This window comes from Platichthys flesus, chromosome 18 (assembly GCF_949316205.1).
Source record: "Platichthys flesus chromosome 18, fPlaFle2.1, whole genome shotgun sequence".
Classification (NCBI taxonomy): Eukaryota; Metazoa; Chordata; class Actinopteri; order Pleuronectiformes; family Pleuronectidae; genus Platichthys; species Platichthys flesus.
The window spans coordinates 12,096,506-12,119,716 of NC_084962.1; the positions used below are offsets into that span (position 1 = coordinate 12,096,506).

Consider the following 23,211-nt stretch of genomic DNA (forward strand, 5'->3'; position numbering starts at 1 on the left):
AAAATAGATTACAGCAAAGATTAAGTCAGTGCTTTTAATAAATGTAATGTTTGTTTTGATCTGTTCTTAATAATTATTTTCATCCCAGTCGATCCAAATGAGCACAGAAAGATAATGAATGCAAATCTTTCTGATATAAATACTTGAAACAATGAACAGGCGTTGAAGTGCAGTAGTATAAATCCTTATATTTATTTAATATCATTTGAATTATATGCTAGAATTTCATATTTTATGATAATGTTCTATGGCATAATGGTAAGACTTGATCTTTCAAGTTGATCATAATGTTGGAAACATCTGACAATTCTTTATTCAAGTCTTAATCATAATTTACATATATATATATAATTTCAAAATGATGAGTCATTGTGACACTTGAAAGACATATCGAGCTGACAAACCTTTTCGTTTTTATCATATTTACTCTTCACACACTATTGACAGCTTTAAAAGACTTAATCATTTACTTGAAATGCATTTTTCCCCCCCTCACAGTAAAAACTACAGTATTTTTCAGAAGATGCGTTTTATATTTACAAGGATGTTTCAATTTCCGAGGCCTCAATGACTCACCAGACAAAAACGATAATAATTCACATGAAAGGAAGTTTGTCAGAAATTACTGTATCCTAAATACAGCGCCTGATATCTGTAGACTACCCTATAAATCCCCCATTCCAGTATACACACTCAAAGTTAGCCCGAGTTCTACCACTATACATTCAAATTTAACAACACACATTTACAGGATGATGAATGAGGGGACCAGAGGCTGCAGGAGGCAGATTTCATCACAAAGGAAATGTCCAGCTGTGTGCAAATGTCTGACTCGTAAGCGAGAGAGAGAGAGTTTGATTTAGAGTTAACCGGAGGGTTTTACAGTCCACTAGGGGACCACTGGCTTGGCTACGTTGGCCCTGACCCTCGACTGGTCCACGGCGTCCAACAAGTTCTTGCTGTCCATAGCCAGCGTGTGCGCCGCGGCCAGCAGCTGTTTCCTACACTCGTCCTTCAAAGAGGTGATGGCGTTCTGCTGGGCCAGACGCATCTTGCTGATCAGCTCCGCCATGTCGCTGTTCAGCAGCTTCTGGGTGCCCTCGATCTGCGGCAACAGGAGAAACACCGTGGATTTACAACACTTTTCCCACCAGTGTTTTACAGTGGACACACACAAAAAACAAATATAAGATTTTACAATACTGAAGAATAAGAATAATTACCATCTTCATGTTAATGAGTTAATAAATATCAAGGTTTTGTTGAAACTTTTACCGGGGTTATGTTGTTTCAACTCTGCATTATCTCATTGCAACATTTGGTCAATTCCTTTCACATCTATAGTGGAGGGTGAAGTGAGGGCTGCAACATGCCACTTTACCACTAGATGTCACTACATTCCACACCCTGATCCTTTAAAAGGCGAATTTTTATCCTTTGCATTTCTATTGTTTGACTTGGTTTCCTGCCACTTGTTGTTTCAGATACAATCACAGGGAACAACACGGAGGAATGAGAAACAAACAGAAAAACAGAAAAGCAGAGCGATGAGTAAACGGAGCAAACAAGCAGCAGATGATGTAGTTTACCTCGGTCCTGATAGACTTGTGTAGGGTGGGCAGGATGTCATCCACACTGCGAATCAGATCTCGTAAAGCCATCCCTGCAGACTGAGGGCAGAAATCCACGAGGAGAATTAAATCACATGTTTGAGTCTTATAAAACAATCGAGAAACTTTACAGGAATAAAGCAAAAACTGAATTGTACCTTGACCATGGTGATGTAATCATCTGACTGCAGTTCAGTGATGTCGTTCTTTAGCTGAACGACAACTTTGACCACGTTCATGACGGATTTATACACTTTGTCATCAGAGCGGTCCAGTTCAGCTGTGGGCGTAGGCTAGAAAAGGGTATAATGAGTGATTAAAATACTCATCCAATTATTATATGGTTATATAATGATGAGGTGACATCAATGCACTGTCATCTCAAGGGTAATTAGACTTTTTTTAAACGTCTCAAAATTTTTTATTATAAATTATTTTTTATCTTTAAATCAAACCTAATCAAATTAAATGGTCTTTTCAATGAGATTAAAAGATATTATGATGATGAAGTTTGATATAATTACCTGCGCTGTGAGCCGCGGGGGCTTGTCTGGAGGAGCTGTGAGGCAGAAGGATGAATGTTATAAGAGACGGAGAGAAAGAAAAGAGAGACAGGAGGATTAAGACAGAGATAATCTGTCTTCAGAATTCATTTTATTTGTAAATTTCTTTAAGCACTTGCCATTCGATGAGTCATCTTCATGATACTAAGAAGAAAAGACAAAGAAAAATCACATCAGGACCAGAAATGGTCACAATATTTATAGACAATGGTGCAAAAAGATAATCCAAGTAAATAACGGAAAAACTCATTTGCTATCAGCTTTATTTCTCGATTTATTTAGATTCCACCTGAGAAAAGCATATTGGAAAAAAATCTTAAAGGAACAGTCTTCATAATTTAATGTGTGTTGATGTATCAAATGCAGTTTCCTACATTTCCCAGAATGCCCAAGGTTTGACAACCTCAACCTCAAAATAGAAAAGTGTTGGCAGTCTCAGTCCTCCATACTTACCAGCAGCACTGCACCTTCACTGCTTGGTTTCCACTTTAAATGATTAGGTTTACTTTACTGTTGTTTCTTGCAGAAGTTATATTCTAAGTGTTTTCTAAATTCATTGTTACAGTGAAAATATGTGCACCTGGTCACTGGGAATAAATAAGAGGGATATGCCACCAAAGACATTCCAAAAAGACAAGTAGTAGCAAGGTACTAAAATTCTAACTTAAATATCAGTATTAATATTTCTTATATAAAAGTATTTTTCCTTTAATATCATTGAAATCACAGTACGTGTCGCACAGACACCTACCTCTGGCTCGTAGGAATCATCTGGTCCCATGGGGTCCTGCAAAAGAACAGGCAGGTTCATTTTACAGATTATGGACGTGGACCTTCTCTGTGGAACTGTTATCAGAGTGACATTAAATTCAAAACTAGCGGGGTGTCGGGAGGGAACGAGCAGGTCGGTATCGTTCAACGACACCGTGATCAGCGCAGCCTCTGGGGCCACGTTGATTTCTGGAGCGGGGCGGTACAGAGACACAGAGAGGGGCTTGACAAAAGTTAAGGATGCTCTGTTTCCCACCAGGAGTTTCTCTTCCTGCTGCAGCCACATTTCATCCTCCATCATCTGCGCTTTCTGCTGCCGGAGGGTGTCCTGCATGTGCCTCTTCTCCCTCTGCCACAGGCGCTGGGCGTCCTCCCGGCTGTTTGGTTCCACCCGGGGAAACTCGTTCTCCTGTAATGAGGGGATCGAGGAAATGTCACAGGGGCAAGAGCTTCTACTAATTGAAGGTGGTGCTTTAGGGTTATCTTCATTAGAACAGGTTGGAAATTGGACACACAAACAGAAGCTTCGCCGTTTTTCTTACCCCCATGCTGCGGCGGCGGGGGGACCGGGCCGGCAGGGTCAGCATGTTGGTGGAATCGATGGGGGACTGATATTCACACGGACTCGCCAGATCAGGTGAGCTGGCACACAAAGCCTCATTCAGCTGCACGGATAAACACACATCGTCTTCTTAAAGAAAGTCATCTTGGAGGAAACTATCATCTTCGGAAGTTTCTTGCGTTTGCTGACGTACCTGAATGTGCAGCCCGATACTGAGCGTGTTCCCGAACCGCGTTGGTTTCATTCTCGTAGGCTAAAGCAAAACAATTTTTTAATTGTGAGTTGTATTTCTTCTTGTTAAGCTCTTTATAATGTTGTTAAGAAAAGTGCTGTATAAATAAAGACATTATTAACACAGTGGCTGGCTTGGGCACTGATCCGTACCTTGGGTGGAGGCTCATTTATCGTGATCTTGGGGTCAAAACATTTTGTTGAGCGCGCTCGGTCCCTCTCTCTCTCCACTTCCTGCTCCTTCTCCATCTTGTGGACGTCGCTGAAGGATCAGAGAAAACGGTTCAGAGCAACAGGAACACACCTGATGTGCCGTTTACCAGGTCACATTGCCAGCTCAATGCACTGCAACTTAATGAAACACTATCATCGGGACAAAACACAAGATAATTAAGAAAACCTCATCATTAATTTTACAACACGTTTGTCTATTTGGCTGTTTTCCAAAATTCAAATTGTGTTGGGCTCTCAGGGCCACTGTACTTAAAGTTTAAAGTGTGCTTTTGGTTATTCCTTCACACGTCAATGAGGAGAAAATTGAAAGAGCGAATCATAGAATCACACTTTGACCCGACTTCATTGAAACCAACTACCTTCAACATCTGGGCCTCATTTCCATGCACTCAGTCACTTTGTTAGCCCGACCACAGACAAACCTGATCTTGACGACCAGATCGGTGAAGGTGGGTCTCTCGCTGGGGTCGTAGGACCAGCAGCGGGTCATGAGGGAGTAGAGGGCCGGGGGGCAGTTCTCCGGTTTGGGCAGCCTGATGCCCTGCTCCAGTTGGTTGATCACGTCTCTGTTCTCCAGCCAGAAAAACGGCTGATGCCCGCGACTCATTACTTCCCACACACACACGGCTGCAGCGGAACACACAGACACACACAAACCACCAGATGCTTTGAGATAAATTCAGTCATCAAACTCTGTGACAGGACTACAGAGGCAAGTTTGAACCAATTGAGATGTAAATCAGCCAGTTGGGAAAGACAAACCAGCAGTGTGAAGTTCTGTTTGGTGATGAAGTCTTTTATCCATAAATACATAATGAGGCATTTCAGCCTCAGTGCGTTTGTGTCTGTGCTATTGGTGATGGAGTTGTAAACAAACAGGGGTGGCAAATAGTTATTTTCATTATTGATTTATCTGGTAATTATTCTCTCTATTATTTGTTTAGTATTGTTCTAAAACAAAATGGATTCTAACCCTCACCAAAGGGAACTAATGAATCCTTTATATATGTTTTTATAACATGTACATTTGCATCGTTCATAGCGAGAACATCACCTTTATCTTTAATTTAGTGAAGACCAGTGAGGCTGTTCGGGTTGTCTGCTCACCCAGGATCTATTTTCAGTTGTGATATCAGTTCAAGTTATTATTGCCATGTCATAAAATCATAAAGGGCTTGGTTTTGGAGCCACCTGTCTTTTGCCCTGTGAGTGTGTGTGTGTGTGTGTGTGTGTGTGTGTGTGTGTGTGTCTTTTTGTGTGTGTGTGGGGATGTGTGCGCTCACCAAACATCCAGACATCACTGGCTGTGGTGAAGCGTCTGAAGTTGATGGACTCTGGAGCCATCCACTTGATGGGCAACCGAGTGACAGACGCTGCAAACGAAATGGGAGAAGTTTTTCTTTGACCGAAAATAAACACATAAGGAATTGTGTGCACACAGATAGGATTAGTAGTATAATGTAGTATAACATATGGTATGACATATTTCTCTCTGAAATACTTGTGAATTGTGTTAAAAACTATAAAAATCTCGGTTACCTTTGTAATATTCCTGCTCCTCGATGTACCTCGACAGACCAAAGTCTCCGAGCTTCACACAGGCTTGACTGGCAACCAACACGTTCCTGACTGCAATGTCTCTGTGAACCAGAAAGGTCAAATTCTATTAAGTCTTTGGCAACTAATATTCTCCAGAATCTCATGGTAAATACAAGACTTGTGACCAGATTTCAGGATTAAAATGATTTAAAGAACATATTTTAAATCAGTGTGAATAGTATTGAACAGTTTCTAATAAATCCCATTCTTATAGCAGCAACACAAGACTTTCATTTATATAATTAGTGACAAATCTATAACTGTAAAACTGTCAAAAGGTATGTAATTTATCTACTATAAATAGAAGGTAATGACAGTGTCCCTGAACAGAGATAGAACATATTCTCTCACCTGTGAACCACGTTGACCCCGGAGAGGTAGACCAGGGCTTTGCAGATCTGCAGACTGAACAGCACCAGGGTCATGTTGGTCAGCGTCTTCTCGTTCTGGGTCAGGTAGTTTCCCAGCTGCAACAGAGTCAACGTTCGGGTTAGGGCGGGACTTTAATTTGGTCTTCATCGGCTCAGACGTACAGCGGCTCAATCTCACTGAATCTCTCTCTCATGCAAATAGAAGTTAACTGCACCAATATCACACACGACTCATGCTTCCTGTTGAGATGGCAGGAGATTTCAGAGTCTTGTTCATGCATCTTTAACAAATCAATTCCTTTAAGACTGAATAAAATAAACATCATGGCCGACACTAACCTCTCCGTACTGATACAGCTCCATGACGATCCACACGGGATCCTCCTCGATGATCCCGATCAGTTTGACGATGTGAGGATGTTCCAGGCTCTTCATTATTACTGACAATTACATAAGATGGAGCATGTGTTATTGTAGAAGCTCCTTTAATAACATGACAACTGTCATTCGGGTGTATTCTACTTCACTTCATCACCTGCTTCGCTCATGAACTTCTCCATCACGTCAGGCGTACAGTCTTTGCAGGTTTTCACTGCAACATTGATCCTCTCTACATTCTGTTAGACCAACCGACAAAAAGACACAGTCCTTCAACTAATGGAAATCAATGAGAGGCAAACAGCACAGAGTAAACACCTGAGCCTGTTGGTAAGTGAATAAAGTCTCAACTGAGCTGCTTTCAGGCATGCACTGAAGTCCAGACGTTTTCCAGAGGGGCCGTGTGTAAGTATGCAAACGATAGAGTCAGCTGCTCCGGACATTTTACAGAACTTTTAAGGATGTCAGAGTGAATCACGAGAGAGTGGGCAGTTTAAAACTTTTCTTACACTGGAAGAACACAAATATTTCTGGATGAAAGTGAAGTGCCACGCACGTAGAAGACACAGACGAAAATGTTAACAAATAAGTATTTACGATAAAAGTCGATGTATGGCAATGGAATTTAGACATCATGTATATATCTATCTAACTCCTGAATGCTCCGCCCAGGCGCCAAACCTCACGTGAAATATCCAGATACTTTCATGATGCTGTAAATGCATCTGACCCGGACTATCTCCTGCTCCGTTCTTCATATGTGAAATGTCATGTCTGAAATCAGCTCAGGATAAGAACCACTTACGTTCTTCTTGTAAACTCCATCGTAGACTTCCCCGAAAAAACCCTCACCGAGAATTCGGCCGAGAACGATGTCATCTCGGTCAATCCCATACTTCACCACTAGAGAACGGGATTTAACAAAAGCTCAAACATGACTTTATTCGTTATTTGTATTATTCGTGATTAGATATGAAAACAAAATTGCACCAAACCTGATTTCGGCCTTTCATCAAGGATCTCACAGTAGATATCCGATCCTGCAAATACAAACAAAATACCTTTCTTTTAATATTGTGTTGATTGTAAATTCTTCTTTGCCTCGCTCTATATACCGTTGAAAAAAATCGTAACACTGTGTAATGTCTGGTAAAATAGAGAAAGTCTCAGCTCACCCATACTGTATCTCGCCGTGCTGTTTCTGCTGCTCCCCGGAAAAGACAGAATGATAGAAAGCCCTGGTCATACATTTTCAAGTTATAGCTCCATGCAGCATGATTCAATAAAACAGACCCTAAAAAATCAATAAGTAACTTTTCAGTTCATTTTACAACCAATGGGAATGAGCAGAGCTTGGACTGGGAGAGGGCACCAATCATCTGAAGTTTTAAAACAGCCGCAATCCACTCACCCTGTAGGAATCTCCGGCAGTGGATCTGCATTAGCCTCTAGGAAATTAGTAATGACATTGTAAAGTTAGCTTTAAATTATACATGTCTATAGTCAAAGTACCAACAATCTTAGTCACAGTTGTCTTAAGACACCGTAAAAGGACAGAGCTGAGATGTGCTCACCTTTTCCTGGTCGGGAGATAACAGTTTCATCTGTGTCATTCTCCAATCGGCAGTACCCATCAATAAGGTCAATCATGTTCTCTGCCATAGGGACCGTGGCCACGTTGATCGATAGACGCTATCAGGAAGAGGAAACAGAGGGCATGGAGGACAAAGGAATATTGAGTAATGATGTATGATCCTGTGGCGGGGAGAGCGTGGCCTTTGGGATAGAGCGGGTGCTCTGCAACAAGAAGGCTGCTGGTTCGAATCCCACTCTATCCCATCTGCATGCCTAAGTGTCCTTGGCAAGATACTGAACCCCTAGATGGCCCCTCATAAAATGATGAGTGTTCTAAAAATGTAAGTCGCTTTGGATAAAAGCGTCAGCTAAATGACATGTAATGTAATGTAATGGCTGTGGCACTCACCTGTCTGGCCCCCTCTATGTTGAAGTTCAGGAGAGCTTTGCCGTCGCCCTGAGGTAAACATTGCACCGACTTGATCTGTTTGAAGTCGGCAAGAAACACGGCCTACAGCACAAGAGACAAGAAATGGAATATGTTCAATCTGGTAAATGAAGCTAAATGGAATTATAGTTGTTTGAGATATACAATGATTCTACTGTTGGATTTTAACTAGAGAATTGAACTAGTTTTTTTGCTAAATATTTTTAGATCATAAGCTTTATATAAAAATGGACGGTGCATCTCCACTTTCTCCCACTATCAAGAGATGAAGCCAAAACATCCCAGATACGATTGCCGCCATCTTGTCCCGGGAAAAGCCAGGCTAGCTTTCCCCCCACTCTGTTTAAAGCTATGCTAAGCTAGCTGGTTGCTGGCACTAGCTTAGTTCTTAATAGATCCGCTAAATAGATGAGGTATTATTAAAGGTCAAAGCGCTCTCACAGGAAATACCTAAATCTTCACCGTGCTTACCGCTGAGTCCTTCTGTGTGCGCTGGCGAATTCCTCTCCCACCGACGACCAGCTCCACCGACAGGCTCCAACCTTGCTGTTGATAAATGAGATCGATTTAGGGCCGAGCACCCTGTGGTATGTCCGTGTCCAGGTGGACTTGGACGTGAGGCGGGACCAGAAAGGACACAACACCCTGAAATCATGTTGTCTCTCACCACTAGTTCACATGGGAAGACCTCTTCGTCGTAGCTGACAAATTCTTTGAGGGTCTCAAAAAACTTGACCACGCAGTCGTCCTCCTTGAGGGTCGCAAACTGCTGGAACGTTTGCTGGATAAGCTTCCGTAGCTGCTTTGGCTGGATCGCAACATAGATATTTGGACTTGTTATAATTTGTAGAGGACGAAACAGAATTAGTCTGGTCGGTTATACTTCATTAAAGGTTCAGAAAAGTTCACCTTCATGCTGTTAATCAGCTGTTGAGGAAAGAACAGGTCCAGGCCCACTTCTTTTCTTCATTTGCAAAAACAAACCCAAAAAATAAAAGATAAATATTGCCATAATGTCATTATGTCTTTAACGCTCAGAGTTTGAATTTGTATTTAAACATCGTTCGATTAAGACTTGTTACAGAGTTACAAGAACAAAAACTTACTCCAGCAGCTCAAAGTTTGACTTCTTTTCTAGACCTTTTGCATTCATGTCTTTATAGAACCTCCTGTAAAAAAGAGTCAAACAAAGCATGTGAGATTGATTGTGCATCCTCAACATTAAATTAATTTAAAATCTTCTACTACAGATGAAGAATCTGAATATCATCTCGTCTACATCTTTCCAAAATCATTCAATATACTATGAATCCACCCAACTCTAGCACCTCCCCCTCAGGCTCAAACAAATGGCAGTGCAAAGTTTAACCTGTAAGAGCAAAGGAATGCAGAGAGGAATGCAGGGACTCACCTGATCTCCAAACAGCCGAGCTGCAGAGCCATCCCATCACTGACTTTACTGGCATGATTCTGCATATAGTCACTACGCACCTGTTAGAGAGTTAAACAGAGAATTCAGAAAAAAATATATAGTCCAGTAATATTAAATATCCAATAAATCATAATACAATGGAGACAATAACATCAAACAAAGTTTGTATAAACTTGATACTTCGTATAGATCCCTCCTGCTCCATGTTAGTGGATGGGACATGGAACAAACTAAAAATGTAAAATACACGTCAAATAAGTGATAAATGATTGACAGCTGAGACTGACTGGCTATTGGTACGGACGGGACCATTATCGTTACTGCACAGACTCACTATCATGAGTAAGTATGGCGCTGAGGGTTTTACATTATTATACAGATTCATTTGAAACCAAAGGAGCGTCACCTACACAAACTCACACTTTGTCAACACAACACCAGACAAGGAAAATGTCTTCCCGCTGCTGAACAGAGACTATTGCTCACATTTCCATTGATCTAAACCAGCCCAAACATTAACAGAGGACATACAGTGTAGTTTGTTACCTGTTGGTAAAAAAACATCAAAGTAGATCTCTCATCTTGTAATTTTTCCAGGAAATTAACAGGAACGTATCTGATTCGAAGGTCATACCTGTATTCAAGAAGAAAACACGCAACGCTTTAATGTCACACATTGTTTGGATCATGAAAAAATGTATTGTGGAGGAATACACATGCGTACCTCCACTCTGCCTCCGCATGATTGCTCTCGTAGCGCTGCTCTACTTCCCCAACGGTCAGGTCAGGATGCAGCCAGTGAAGCTCCTCAGACTTCAAGTGTTTCAGCAGGAGGCCGTAACAAGCTGTGTGAGTGATGTTGGGCCCCAGACGCCCGCTCACCAGAATCGAACGAATGATCGCCTGAACGACAAACCATGGATTGTTATTCCCCCATGCCAGATATAATACTTTATGTTGGACGCTTGCTCTGATTTAATGAGTAGGAGTGTGAGGGCTATTGCTTACTCTGTATGAGATAATATGTTTATTTGTACATTTAAAAAAAGGGATTTATCAACTTTTGTACATTTTATTAAAGCCAAAAAAAACATCATCTCCAGCTGAGGTTTAAAAACACCACATGCCTCGAAACTTTCGGATCATCTTTGATTTGTTATCAAAATGATCTAAGACAAACTAAAGTTTCCCTCTTCATCACAGTCTTCTGACACGTTGGACTCCCTTCCCCACATGTTACAAATCTCTCTCACCCTGACTTGCCAGGAGCTGTCACATTTCACCAGCTTGAAGTTCTTGCCCAGGTTGTTGTTGGTGCAGAAGCAAACTTTGAGGATCTTGATGGGTCCTCCGCCCCCCGTGATGAGCGACTCGGGGCTGGGCTCGACGGTGCTTTGCCTGGGACTGAGCACCTTCCAGGCCAGGGTGTCGCCGGACATCACCTCGTACATTGTCACGGTTGGGTTGTCACCATCATGCCCACAACATCCTTAATACAGACAAAGGAAAACAATTTGAATTTAGACGTGAGGTGAATATCAAATGAAGGCTTGAGATCACACGACACCAGAGCACACACTGTTCTGGGACCTGCTGCACGAAGTACTACACTCACATTCGTGCTGTGATCTGGTGCCATGCGGCGTCCGTGACTCACATCCTTTGATTCCAAGATCGGCCGATTACATTCTTTCCCAACCGTGATTTCAAGTGAGGGCCTGTGTGCTTCCTACAACAAAACTGTGACAGTACTAGTGTAGAGACTTGTATCGTCTGAATCAAGGGTCGTGGAACATTTTAAAATCATCAATACGTTTCTGGTTATCCATTAAGTTGTTGAATTCATGCTGAAAACACAACGTGGGAGTCATGGTCTGTGGGAAACTACAGGAAACCAAGGACAGCAAAATGTAGTAATCCGAGACGACACCAGAAACAGAAAAACAATGAATGACAGGGTGATGACTAACAAACACATAGTGTCTTTGCTCTGAGCCTTTGGGCAAATCGCGTTGATTTATCTTACATATAGGAGGGAGTTAAAAATAACTTTGAATGTATGTGGGGATTCTGTGTTTAATTTAGAAATAATTTAATATTTTGGGAAATACTCATACTCGCTTTTTTGCCAAGAGTTAGATGAGAAGATCCATCAATTCCAATCATCTAAGAGCTGTCAATATAAGCTTATTCAAAAAATGTAATATAAAACCAAATGACCCAGAAGAATATAGCCCTCAAACATACATCAGTGTGATAAGAACAACCTGAAATGACGGAAATGATCGATTAGATTTAAGGGAGCTGTCATGTCATCTATGATTTCCACCAACTGACACCTGTAACATTCACAATTTAATACTGCCCATCTCATTTCATTAGTATGTACTAAAATGTAAGTGCAAATTTGTAGTTTGATGGCGTTTGACGTAGTTTTTGTTGGTGCAGTGAGCCACTCTTTACACATTAGTTCTTGTCAGGGGTGAACTTAACAAAATACTGTTTGTCAGTCAGTTTGTTTCCCTTTGTTCCCAGTCTCTGTACCAGATGCAAGCTCCGGCAACATTTTCACTGTACAAACAGTAAAATGGAAAATTGCTCCTTTCAAGAAATACATCCCATCAACAGGCTATCGTGCTCCGGCCACTCAGGTTTAACCAAACATGATATGAAATCAGATAAATCTAATGGAAATACTCAAACTGCAGCTGAACACATCACAGCAACAACTGCACACCTGTAAACAGCTGTTTTCAAGAAAGGGGAAGAAGCTGAAAAACCTGTAAACACACTTACAGAACTCGATGACTGATCACAAACCGACCCATCAAACTAAAAGTCACAGAAGCTGCTCTCAACCTCCAAACCCATAAATACAGTAATTCTCACTCTGCTGTGCTCGTGTTAGTTTCTGTTCTGTCAATCAAAAACCCCGGCGAGATGTTGACTCAGCAAACAGAGGAGAGAAGAAACTACCTCGACTGCACACCTAGCCGGGAATCAAGCGATTTCTCCCAGTTACCCACCTCACAGCAGCGTCCGGCAGTCAAACTGTCACAACATGTTTGTCCTCCTAAACGAATCTCAGCCCTGTTAGTCCGCTGCGAGGGAGCTGAGCTGTGCTGGTTTCTCTCCGGGCTTTCCGCTGTGTTTTGTTAGCCTGAGGCCATGAATTCCCCAGCAGGGCCGCGTCTGGTTATGTGTGTGTGTGTGTGTGAGAATGGTGAGAAAGGAAAAGAGAGAGAAGATGAGCGTGCAGCCCGGTCGGCATGTTGCACCATCATCTGGGTGTGGGAGGCCTGACAGAGGTGCTTGAGGAGGCAGAGGGGGAAGTTCGAGATTAACGTGGATTTACGGACTCCCACATACAAACACATTCCTGGACTAAAGTGGTAGAAACAACACGGCGACATAAACACAGCGCTTGGCAGACGGTTTTGTACATCTCTAAGGGAAATGTTGCAAGACAGAAAAAGAGGAGGAGAATGAAAGAAAAAGTCGAAAGTGATGAATGACACAATAGGATGTGGTGTAAAGTCGTGTCTTCAACCTCTCGTCTGGTTCAGGGCAACAAGCACGTGAGACTTTGTTGGTCTAGTTTTAGTTTTTAACACTTAAACACCAAAATACAGAACAATGGGACATAGATGGTAAATCTCAATATGGAGGCAAGTGCTGCACGTTATCTGCTCCTACTACACGTTTACATGGACGCCAATATTCCAATATTAACAAGATTAAGGCAATAATCAGAGTGCCATCTAAAACAGATTACATAAAACAGATTACCTTAACCTGTTAAAGACACAGGGAGTATTCCAACCTCAGTCACGTTATGTAGACATTTATAAAGTCTCATATCGCATTTTCACAACATCTTGCAACATCGACGTAACAACAGTTACCAGATGTTTGACAACGCATGTAAACAAGTTAACTGAGTTACAATCACACTTTGCTCTGAATCATGTCAACATGAATGGAATATTCTCATAGCAACTCATGTTAACGTCATAATCTGAATGTTGTTTTTTTTCCCAATAAGGACAATAGTCTGAATATTGGTTTCAGAGTTAACGGGTCTATCAGTTAGTCGATTGAGAGAAGATGTATTTGCAACTGTTATGTTAGAATATTAGCAACTGTTTATCAACAAAAATCATAATGCATCAATTGTAATTTCAGTTTGAATACTTTAAGTTCTCTCCTCGCTGCTTGTGTTTACTTTACACTTGTAATGTTTGAGGAGTTTGGTGAATTTTTTTTTAGTATAATTAAAAAGGGCTTTGTCAGGAAAAGTGCAGCGATTGTCAAAGAACACGATTCAAACAACAGCCGGAACAGGTGCTTGTGTTTTGAATGTGATCATTTCATGTGGTGGAAAAAGCTGCTGAGCTTGTTCAAGTAAATCAAGTCGTTGCTAGTGCTGTAATTTTGTCGGACAAGCCCGTGCAGCTCTCCGCAGAGACAGGACTGTCTTGACAAGAAGGAAAGAAAAAGTAAACAAATCTCAGACGCCGAGACAAGACGAGGACACAAAAAAGCCTCCAAATTAAAATCACTGACAGACGTGAAGTCCTTTCTTCTGCACTGTCATGCTGGCACTTGATTTGTTATGGAAACAACTGTTCCCGAGGGAGATTTTTTTTTTTATCACAATCAGTGGCCGAGGCAGAGCGAGCAAACTCCCTCAGTGCTCAGCCACAACAAAAGGAATATTCAGAACTCAAACATTTACCTAAAGTGAAAAAAAAGTGACTCCCGCCTTTATTCTACACGTCCAACCTCAAGAGGCGCCGTGTCTGCAGGTGCTGCGTCCGGGGGGGAACGACTGAGACTGACTGGGGGTGGGGGGGGGGGGGGTGGGGTGGGGGGGGGGGGTAGAGATTGTGACAAATGGGAATGAAATTCCACAGGAGCCGGTGGAGAGGCCACAACAAGGCTGCACCTGAGAGAGCTGAAGGGAGGCTGCACAGAAACACTGGAGTCATTTCACAATACACCGTGTTGTGGAGTAATACTGTACATCCCAGTGTTTTTAAGCAGGATTACACAAATAGTACTGGACAGAAACTTGGTGGAAGGATACAGAGTAATACATGGATCTTGATGAAAAATAATCTGACATGTTTAGGGGACTGTGTTTATGAGTGTGTGTAATTTGGTGCAGATCTTCATAAAGATTCTGAATCTGTGGTTCCATAAGTGGACTGTTGGGCCCGGGAGGAGGTGTGAACTCTCTGGTTTGCCTTTTCTAGTTTGTTCTTTGTTTTGATCAATTTACAAAAAACGAACGCATGCTTTACACCATTGTTCTTGATTGCAAAATATATTGCAACTAATACAACGTGGCTTATGGGATTCAGTCCATTTACAAAGTTCTGAGTTGAGCAGAGTTTGCAGAAATGAAAACAATACTTGAAAACATTTAGAAACAGGAACGTTTTCTATGGTTTGATGTCTCACCCGATAAAAACTGATTTCAATCCAGATTGTTCACCTAGGAAGTTACGTTCCTTTGTCGGATGGTTAGCAGGATTACACAAAAAACGACTAGACGGATTATCACCAAACTTGCAGGAAGGATGTGGTCAGGGATCCAGATCAGGGGGCGGGGTCCAGAGATGAATATTTCACTTTCTTAAACAATGTGAGATTGGTCGTTGTTCAACATTTTCCCTGATTTCCCAGAGACTAATACATGGATCATGTTCAGGGACTATGATTTATCTTACACATGTTCAACCGTCTCTGCTCTTTTTTTAACAAACTGCTCAGTGGTGCATTGTAAGAGACACTGTCTTTGTCGGGACACGCACTACCTGACAGTATCATCACATGGTGTCTCTGACTAATGACATTATTGATGCATCATCGGACAAGGGGAAAGGACAAGTTCACCCCTTTTTAAAAAAGACTAAACTTATGCTATAGATTATGCCTGGGTGCTTGTCAACACAGGCAGACATTGACACATTCCCTCTCCACACAGTGCTGTGCTGAGGGGCTTGCATAGAGCAACGGCATGACCCAAGGCACTGGAATGTGGCTGGTTGCTGTCTCACCTGCACAGACATGCTGTGATAGTGAGCAGAGCTCCTCTCTATCTCTCTCTCTCTGTGAGAAAGGGCTTCACACTGTGCTCTTACAAATCTAGTCATTACAGCGAGGGGAGAATAATAATAATGAATAACTATTCAAGCTGCAGAGCCAAGTTTCAAATCCTGCACTGTCCCGCAAACAACCACACGAGAGAAAGAATGAGAAATACGTGTTTTTTATGATGAGTCAAAGCAAAGTATGGAAGAATCTGGAAGTTTCAGCTCGTTTCAGCTTGTTTCATGATTGTTTTATAAATCTGGGCCTTCAGCAGCTACTTGTGAGATTCAGTAAGTCATCTCAACCTCACCTCACCCCAGAATAAAACCCTCTACACTGGAATAAACATACAACTTAACACATTATGGGCTCTTACCTGATTGTAGCTGGATTCCTCCAAGGTGTACAGCCTGACAGAAAGTGTTATTCCACACGAGGAGAGCGGGCCTCACAGTGTCTCAGGTTGGGAAAGAGTGCGGCAGGTGATGGCCACTCCCTCACCTCTGCAGTCTGCTGCAGGAAGGTGAGCCCACTTCCTTATTGCACCAGCCCCATAGCCTCAGAACGAGGCGGAGGACGGGCCCACTCCATGTGTTTATAATAGAGAGGTTTGCATGTTGTGTTTGTGGTCTCTCTAAGACGCGTGAATGTTTATGAGACGTTGTGGTAAATATCTAAATATATAAAACTGCTTTGAATCAAAGAAACACAGAATACTCGAAGTATGACTTTCAATGTTGGAATTAAAATTTCCGTCTGTCAACTTTAACTTCACAACAACAGAAAATGCCGAAAAGTTGTCATCTGACCGGTCGTCCTCACTCAAAAGTGGGGCCGCTGTAGGGGTGTAATTGCACAATTTGAACAGCAGGGGACGCTACAAGCTAAAATACAACCTAGATGGATTCATTGGCTGTAAAGGCCAAAAGGGCCAAACTGTGTTCAACTTATACATTCCACGTACATTCATGTATAGTATTTATATATATGAGTCATGGATGTAAAATATAGTACTTCTTTTTTTTTCAATACCAACAAACATTTAAAAAACACTGATGAGATACAGTTCTCTATGGCAGATGGCAAGTGCATCAATAGACAGATGTTTATTGTTTTTATTATTGTAGACACATGGCAGAGATTAAGAAAAAAGAGCACAACATAAAATAAGGGACAGTAGGTGGGTGCAGTGGATGATTAGGGACAGGACACTGGCCCGTGGTACAAAGTCCAGCAACAACCTCCTACAGCAACCCTTCTTATTTGATAAGAAATAAACCAATAAATAGATGTATCCAAGTTTACAGTTAGAAATAGATATCTTTGACTATGCATCTATGTATTATTTTGTAACTTATTTTTGTTGACAGTGAATTGAAATACTGTGCATTTTGTGTATTATCCTTTTAACAGCACCACACTGAAGAAGTACTCTCTGAATGATTAAGCCTATTTGCTCGGTAAGTTAAGATTTATGATGAACATGAACAAATATTAAGTTTTACTTCAGGATCACCGTAAAACATAAACTGTCAGGAAAAAAAATTGTTAATGTCAAGGAGAAACAGAAGTGAACATCCTTGTAATGCTTGAACGTTTCTCATTCTATCATCACACTATACGCCCACAATGACATGATGACAAGAATAACTAAAGTCATATATTTGGCTCTTTGCTTCTCACTGCCATCACATCGCCAATACTTTTCCCTCAACACCTCCGACTCCCCAGAGAGGAGAGCACTTTGTACGAGCATGTGTCACACAGCCAGCTGTGAGCCCCGAGGTTCTGCTGCTGGATACTGACACAGCTCCGCACAGGGAGGAGGTGGCACCCAGCGTGGGCACAAGTGAAGGGGAACATCGGGGGGGTGTGAGGTTGGGGTCTGAAAAAGTCAGTGTTAATGATCACCAGTGAAGAGTGAAACCGTTGCGACAGCGAAAGCTTGGCACGCCTGTGCCTGCTACCGTCTGAATGTGCACAAATCCCAGCTTGACGGGCACCTGTTGTGGATTCTTGCCCTTGACACTGACTGCTGTGGTTCGCTGGATGGAGGGTGTGGTTTGGACTTGTTCTGACCCAGACTTGAACCTCACGACAGCTGCCACTGTTCCACACAGCTATGCCAAACTCTCTGCCATACACAGCAGTACTGGATGCTGCAGCAAGGGACAAGAAATCAAAGTCTTCCAAAGTCTAGAAATGTATTTATCTTGTACACATACACACTTATTTAAAGATGATTGTAAAGACAGATTATAACTTAATGCTGGTGGTAACATATTAACTTTAAGTCTAATGAAAATGAGGGGCCGTACTAGGTACAATCCCAGGGTGTGTTTGAGGTGGGGGGGCCTCTGTTTTGAATAACTGCTTCTCGCTTGAAAGTTCATCAATCAACTACTAAGAGACAAATTACTTCAAAGAACTCACAACAGCTACAAAGACAATTCAAAACAACCACAAGCACTCACACAGAGACATAACGACCACAAAGAGACACAAAACAATTACAAAGAGGTGCAAAACGACCACAAATAGACAAGAAACAACTACAAACAGACGTAAAATGACCATAAAGAGACTAAATCAAATCACTAGGAGACACTATCAACGTCAAAGAGACTCAAAAGAGCTACAAAGAGAATATACACCATCACAGACACTCAAACAGAAGCAAAATGACCCTAAAGAGACACAAAACAATTATAAAAAGATGCAAAATGATCATAAATAGACAAAATAAAACCACAAAGAGACACCAAAAAACCCTAAAGAGACGTGAAATACATGGAGAGACTCAAAATGCAGCTGCAAAAAGATGCAAAACGACTATAAAGAGAGAAGAAAACAACCATATGATGGCTCAAAAAAATTGTGATTCAAATTACCATAAAGAGATAAACACAATCCACAAAGTGACACAAACTGTCAACACAGACACACAAAGTAACAACAAAGGGATGTAAAAAACGAAACATAAAGAGACAAGAAATTACCACAAGGAGACAAAACAACTACTGAAAGATCCCAATGGTTGTTTTGCACTTAAATATGCAAAACAACCATAAAGAGGGGGGAAAAAACTTGACAGAGATGCATAATGACCAAAAAGAGACAAAATGACCATTAAGAGACACCAAACCACCACTTAGATTCACAAAACACCTATAAAGACTTAAGAGAGAGACTCAAAATGACAACAAAAAAACACAAAGAGACACAAAGCTTCTGCAAACAGATGCAAATGACCATGAAAAGATCCACAAATACCAAAAAGTGACACAAACTGTTCACAAAGAGAGACAAACCCACTAAACAGAGATGCAAAATGACCATAAAGACGCACAAAGTGGCTTCAAAGATACATAAATGAATCCAGAGACTCAAAATACAAACAGAATCAAAGCAGCCACAATGATTAACATAAAGAGATGCAAAATGAAAAAATGACAAAGATCTCATCACAGAGACACAATTAACCACAAAGAGACTTTGAACACTCACACACTACCTATCTATAATCACTGCTAATAAAAAAACGAAACATAAAGAGACAAGAAATTACCACAAGGAGACAAAACAACTACTGAAAGATCCCAAATGATCATAAAAAGACAGAAAATAGCCACTTAAATATGCAAAACAACCATAAAGAGGGGGGAAAAAACTTGACAGAGATGCATAATGACCAAAAAGAGACAAAATGACCATTAAGAGACACCAAACCACCACTTAGATTCACAAAACACCTATAAAGACTTAAGAGAGAGACTCAAAATGACAACAAAAAAACACAAAGAGACACAAAGCTTCTGCAAAAAGATGCAAATGACCATGAAAAGATCCACAAATACCAAAACGTGACACAAACTGTGTACAAAGAGAGACAAACCCACTAAACATAAATGCAAAATGACCATAAAGACGCACAAAGTGGCTTCAAAGATACATAAATGAATCCAGAGACTCAAAATACAGACAGAATCAAAGCAGCCACAAGGATTAACATAAAGAGATGCAAAATGAAAAAATGACAAAAATCTCATCACAGAGACACAATTAACCACAAAGAGACTTTGAACACTCACACACTACCTATCTATAATCACCGCTACAAACAAAAAAATTGGCAAATTTCTTAATACTGCACTGAAACCTGCCAATGATGACTAACAGGTATGACTTTTTAATAGTTTTTGGCATTGGAGAGCGGTGGCACGGAGGAATAAACTTAAGTTGTGGGCTCACAGTTTGAAAGTAGGATTAATAAATATTCTTTTTTTAATAAGAAAAATATATTGTATTAGTATTTTATCTAATTTATAAATGTTAAAGCAGCATTAGAATAATATCATACTGTCAAAGTTATTGTAACTAAATATTGTCATATTCCCTTGAAAATGTAGTGAGATGGAATTATAAAGTCACATAAAATGGAAATACTCAAGTCAAGCATCTAGAATTGTACACAAGCGTGGTACTTGAATAAATATACTTGATTACAAAGTGTAGATTCCCACAGTCATGGTCATGCTACAGTGGTTTGATTTCTATACCTGCCCTGTTAGTGTTCTATAACAGCAGTTCCTTCCCTGTCCACAAGAGGATTCATAACACCAATTATTATAATTAACGCTGAAGTATGAAATGTGTATTTTTCAAATATCCGTGAGCTTTGATTAATGTCGATTCTTCCAATGTGACGCTTTAGCCCAGATCATGTGACCTTGTTACCTTCACTGAGAGCAAATATTACTGCTGAACCGGCAGGAGACATTTTTGGGGTTGAATCGTTTTGGACCTATTTTTAGTGTTTTTTCTTTTATGAGGGATGAGGTGTAATAAAAGCTCCGATGACGCCCCCCCCCCCCCCCCCGTCCAAACATCCCACCCAACGCAACCCCACCCTGAACGGATGCTTTGATGTTACAGCTCACACCCCCACCCACCTCCATCGAGAAATCCTTGAACGTACCATCTGTCTCGCTAATAATGTCCGAAATATTTATCTTTCCCTCGATGGTCATTAAGTCCACATTCTCCCACCGTTAACCTCCGGGGTCAAAATGCTGTTGACATCACTGCGGTGAGTAATGGACGTTTCTCTGTTTGTTCACCTTTTGACTTGTGGGACGGACACCTGCGAGACAAAGAACTCGGAGTCCAGAGCGCCGGAGGAGGAATGGGGTGGGGTGGGGGGGTGGTTATTTGGTTTGGGTAGCAGGTGTGTGGGTCTGTGTGTGTGCGTGTGTGTGTGTGTGGTGTAAAGGAGTGGTCCCTGAATCCCTTCCAAACTCAGCAGGAGTCGGCAGCACTCACCGAGGTGTGAAGTGGCCCCGGCCAGGAGTGGATTATAAACCTGGCCTGCATCACAATGGAGGCGAGGAGCAGCAGGGGCCCCCCCCACTTTACAGGTTTTAGCAAACAAGTTAAAATGCACAGGAGTGTCCCACGTGCTTCCTAAAGAGCTGCTCTGAATAGAGACCCGTTGTTTGAGATGATATACAATTAAGCCCCCCTGGAGGAAAGAGGAAAGGTCGAAGGGCAGGTTAAATGAGACCCTTTCAAAATGAGCAGGTCATTAAAGACAGGTCGGACTGGTAAACAACGAAGACAGATAAGGATGATTGTGTAACAAAAAGGACATTTAGATTCTCCCATTCAGGCTCAAATGTCAATTGAGCTTTAAATGATGAGCTTTTTAAAACTTAATCTCGCCAGCTCTATTGTTAAACATTGTTTCAGTGAGTTAAAACAAAAACCAAAAAGGATCAGGTGGGTGTATCGGATGAATAACATTAATTAAATAATACACACAAAATCAGTGAGTGAAAATGAGAATGCATATATTCTTTGATATAGCAAAAGGCAGGTGTGAAGCATGAAAAAAATAAATAAATAACAGGTGCTGACTGGTATAGTCACCTACATAGAGAGTCATTGTAAACAGTGAAGAGACCAGGAAGAAGCCATCAAAAGTAGTTTTGTTTTTCTTGCTTTACTATAACTTCGACCATAGTTGGTTGGGTGTGACCCATATTTGTTGGATGACTCACGCTGTATTAGTTCCAGGTCAACCACCTGTTATTAACGCCCCAAATATGAAGCTTTTTCTTCTGATGTGGTAACTTCAAACTTAACCATTAAACAAAGTCCCTGCCCACGTCCACCCTCTTTATTTTACTTTCCACTGACATCACAAGTTTGGTTTCCCTCCTATTAACTAAATTGTAAAGATTGCTTCAGTAAAAACAACTGACAACATATTTATTGGAATTATTTACATATGTATTTGTAAAATGAACGCTATGTTTCTGTCTTTTCAAAACAGACGAGAGAAAAGCTCACAGTAGCCGACACTGTTACCTGTCACCACCGCTCCTCCTCACACCATGAACTATTCATGGGATGTCATCCAGGGAGAGTGAGTTCAGTGAGTGCTGCGCGGGACACAGGGCGGTGAAGGCATGGCTGGCACGCTCCACTGGCTTTTATGAGCGTCAGCTGCCATGGGCATCAGATGGTGTGATAACATGACGCAGGTCAATCCTCACCGAGGTCCTGTGAGACACATGAGGACTAATGGATGAGGGTTAAGTTGTGAGGTTGTTTGTGTGTGTGTGTATATGTGTGTGTGGCGGTGACCTGTGAATAAGGATTGTGAGACATTAATATAAGACACTTGTATTATTGTGGCCTTATGATAAACAATATGGAAAAGTAAATTATGGTTAAACTATTTAATACTTTTATTAAATAGTCAGCAGCCGAGAAAGAGGAAATCAGACGGTGGAGAAATAAAGACTGAAGATATGTGGCCAGAAACAAAGTATTGTCTAAACTTGTATAATAGTATAGTACAGCACATTATAGTACAAACGTATAGTATAGTACAATAGTACAGTTCGGTAGACTGCAGTATACTACAGTCTTGTGCAGTAGCCTACAGTATATATAGTTTATAATAGGGCAGTTAGAACAGTATAGTACAGCACACAACATATTACAATACACTACTCTGTAGTATAGTATATTATAGTATGGTACAGTACAGTATAGCACAGCACACTACAGTATAGTAGAGTGCAGTGCAGTATATTACCGTATAATGGTATGGTACAGTGGGCATATAGTATAGTACACTACACTATAGTACAGCACACCACACCGTAGTACACTACACTACAGTATAGTACTGTACTATAGTATATTACATACAGTACATTTTATTTTAGTATTGTACAAGAGTTAAACTTGATAGAGAGCTCAAGCACTCGTGTGAATAGAGTTTGTTTTGGTTATTTTCAAATGAAAACATATGAATGTGTGTTTCGT

The 23,211-nt window shown here is 41.1% G+C and overlaps 1 protein-coding gene across 2 annotated transcripts; it reads right to left on the reverse strand.

Moving 5' to 3' along the window:
• Positions 1 to 168: 168 nt before the first annotated feature.
• Positions 169 to 16,379, reverse strand: ptk2bb (protein tyrosine kinase 2 beta, b). 2 transcript variants are annotated; one of them, XM_062411295.1, is made up of 31 exons: positions 16,250 to 16,379; positions 11,028 to 11,263; positions 10,499 to 10,677; positions 10,321 to 10,408; positions 9,754 to 9,833; positions 9,449 to 9,511; positions 9,252 to 9,306; positions 9,010 to 9,150; positions 8,814 to 8,888; positions 8,304 to 8,405; positions 7,894 to 8,011; positions 7,731 to 7,767; positions 7,495 to 7,523; positions 7,315 to 7,359; positions 7,125 to 7,222; positions 6,477 to 6,558; positions 6,281 to 6,381; positions 5,922 to 6,037; positions 5,511 to 5,611; positions 5,255 to 5,344; positions 4,394 to 4,598; positions 3,891 to 3,999; positions 3,700 to 3,759; positions 3,487 to 3,609; positions 3,201 to 3,353; positions 2,925 to 2,960; positions 2,293 to 2,317; positions 2,135 to 2,169; positions 1,769 to 1,903; positions 1,590 to 1,670; positions 169 to 1,105 (listed from the first exon to the last, which is right to left on the reverse strand). In XM_062411295.1, the coding sequence occupies exons 2-31, from the start codon at positions 11,223 to 11,225 to the stop codon at positions 890 to 892; spliced, it is 2,976 nt and encodes a 991-aa protein (XP_062267279.1). In that variant the 5' UTR covers positions 11,226 to 11,263; positions 16,250 to 16,379; the 3' UTR covers positions 169 to 889. The 2 variants fall into 2 exon arrangements, with proteins under 2 accessions (XP_062267279.1, XP_062267278.1); XM_062411294.1 differs by having other exon boundaries at positions 2,925 to 3,353.
• Positions 16,380 to 23,211: the final 6,832 nt, after the last annotated feature.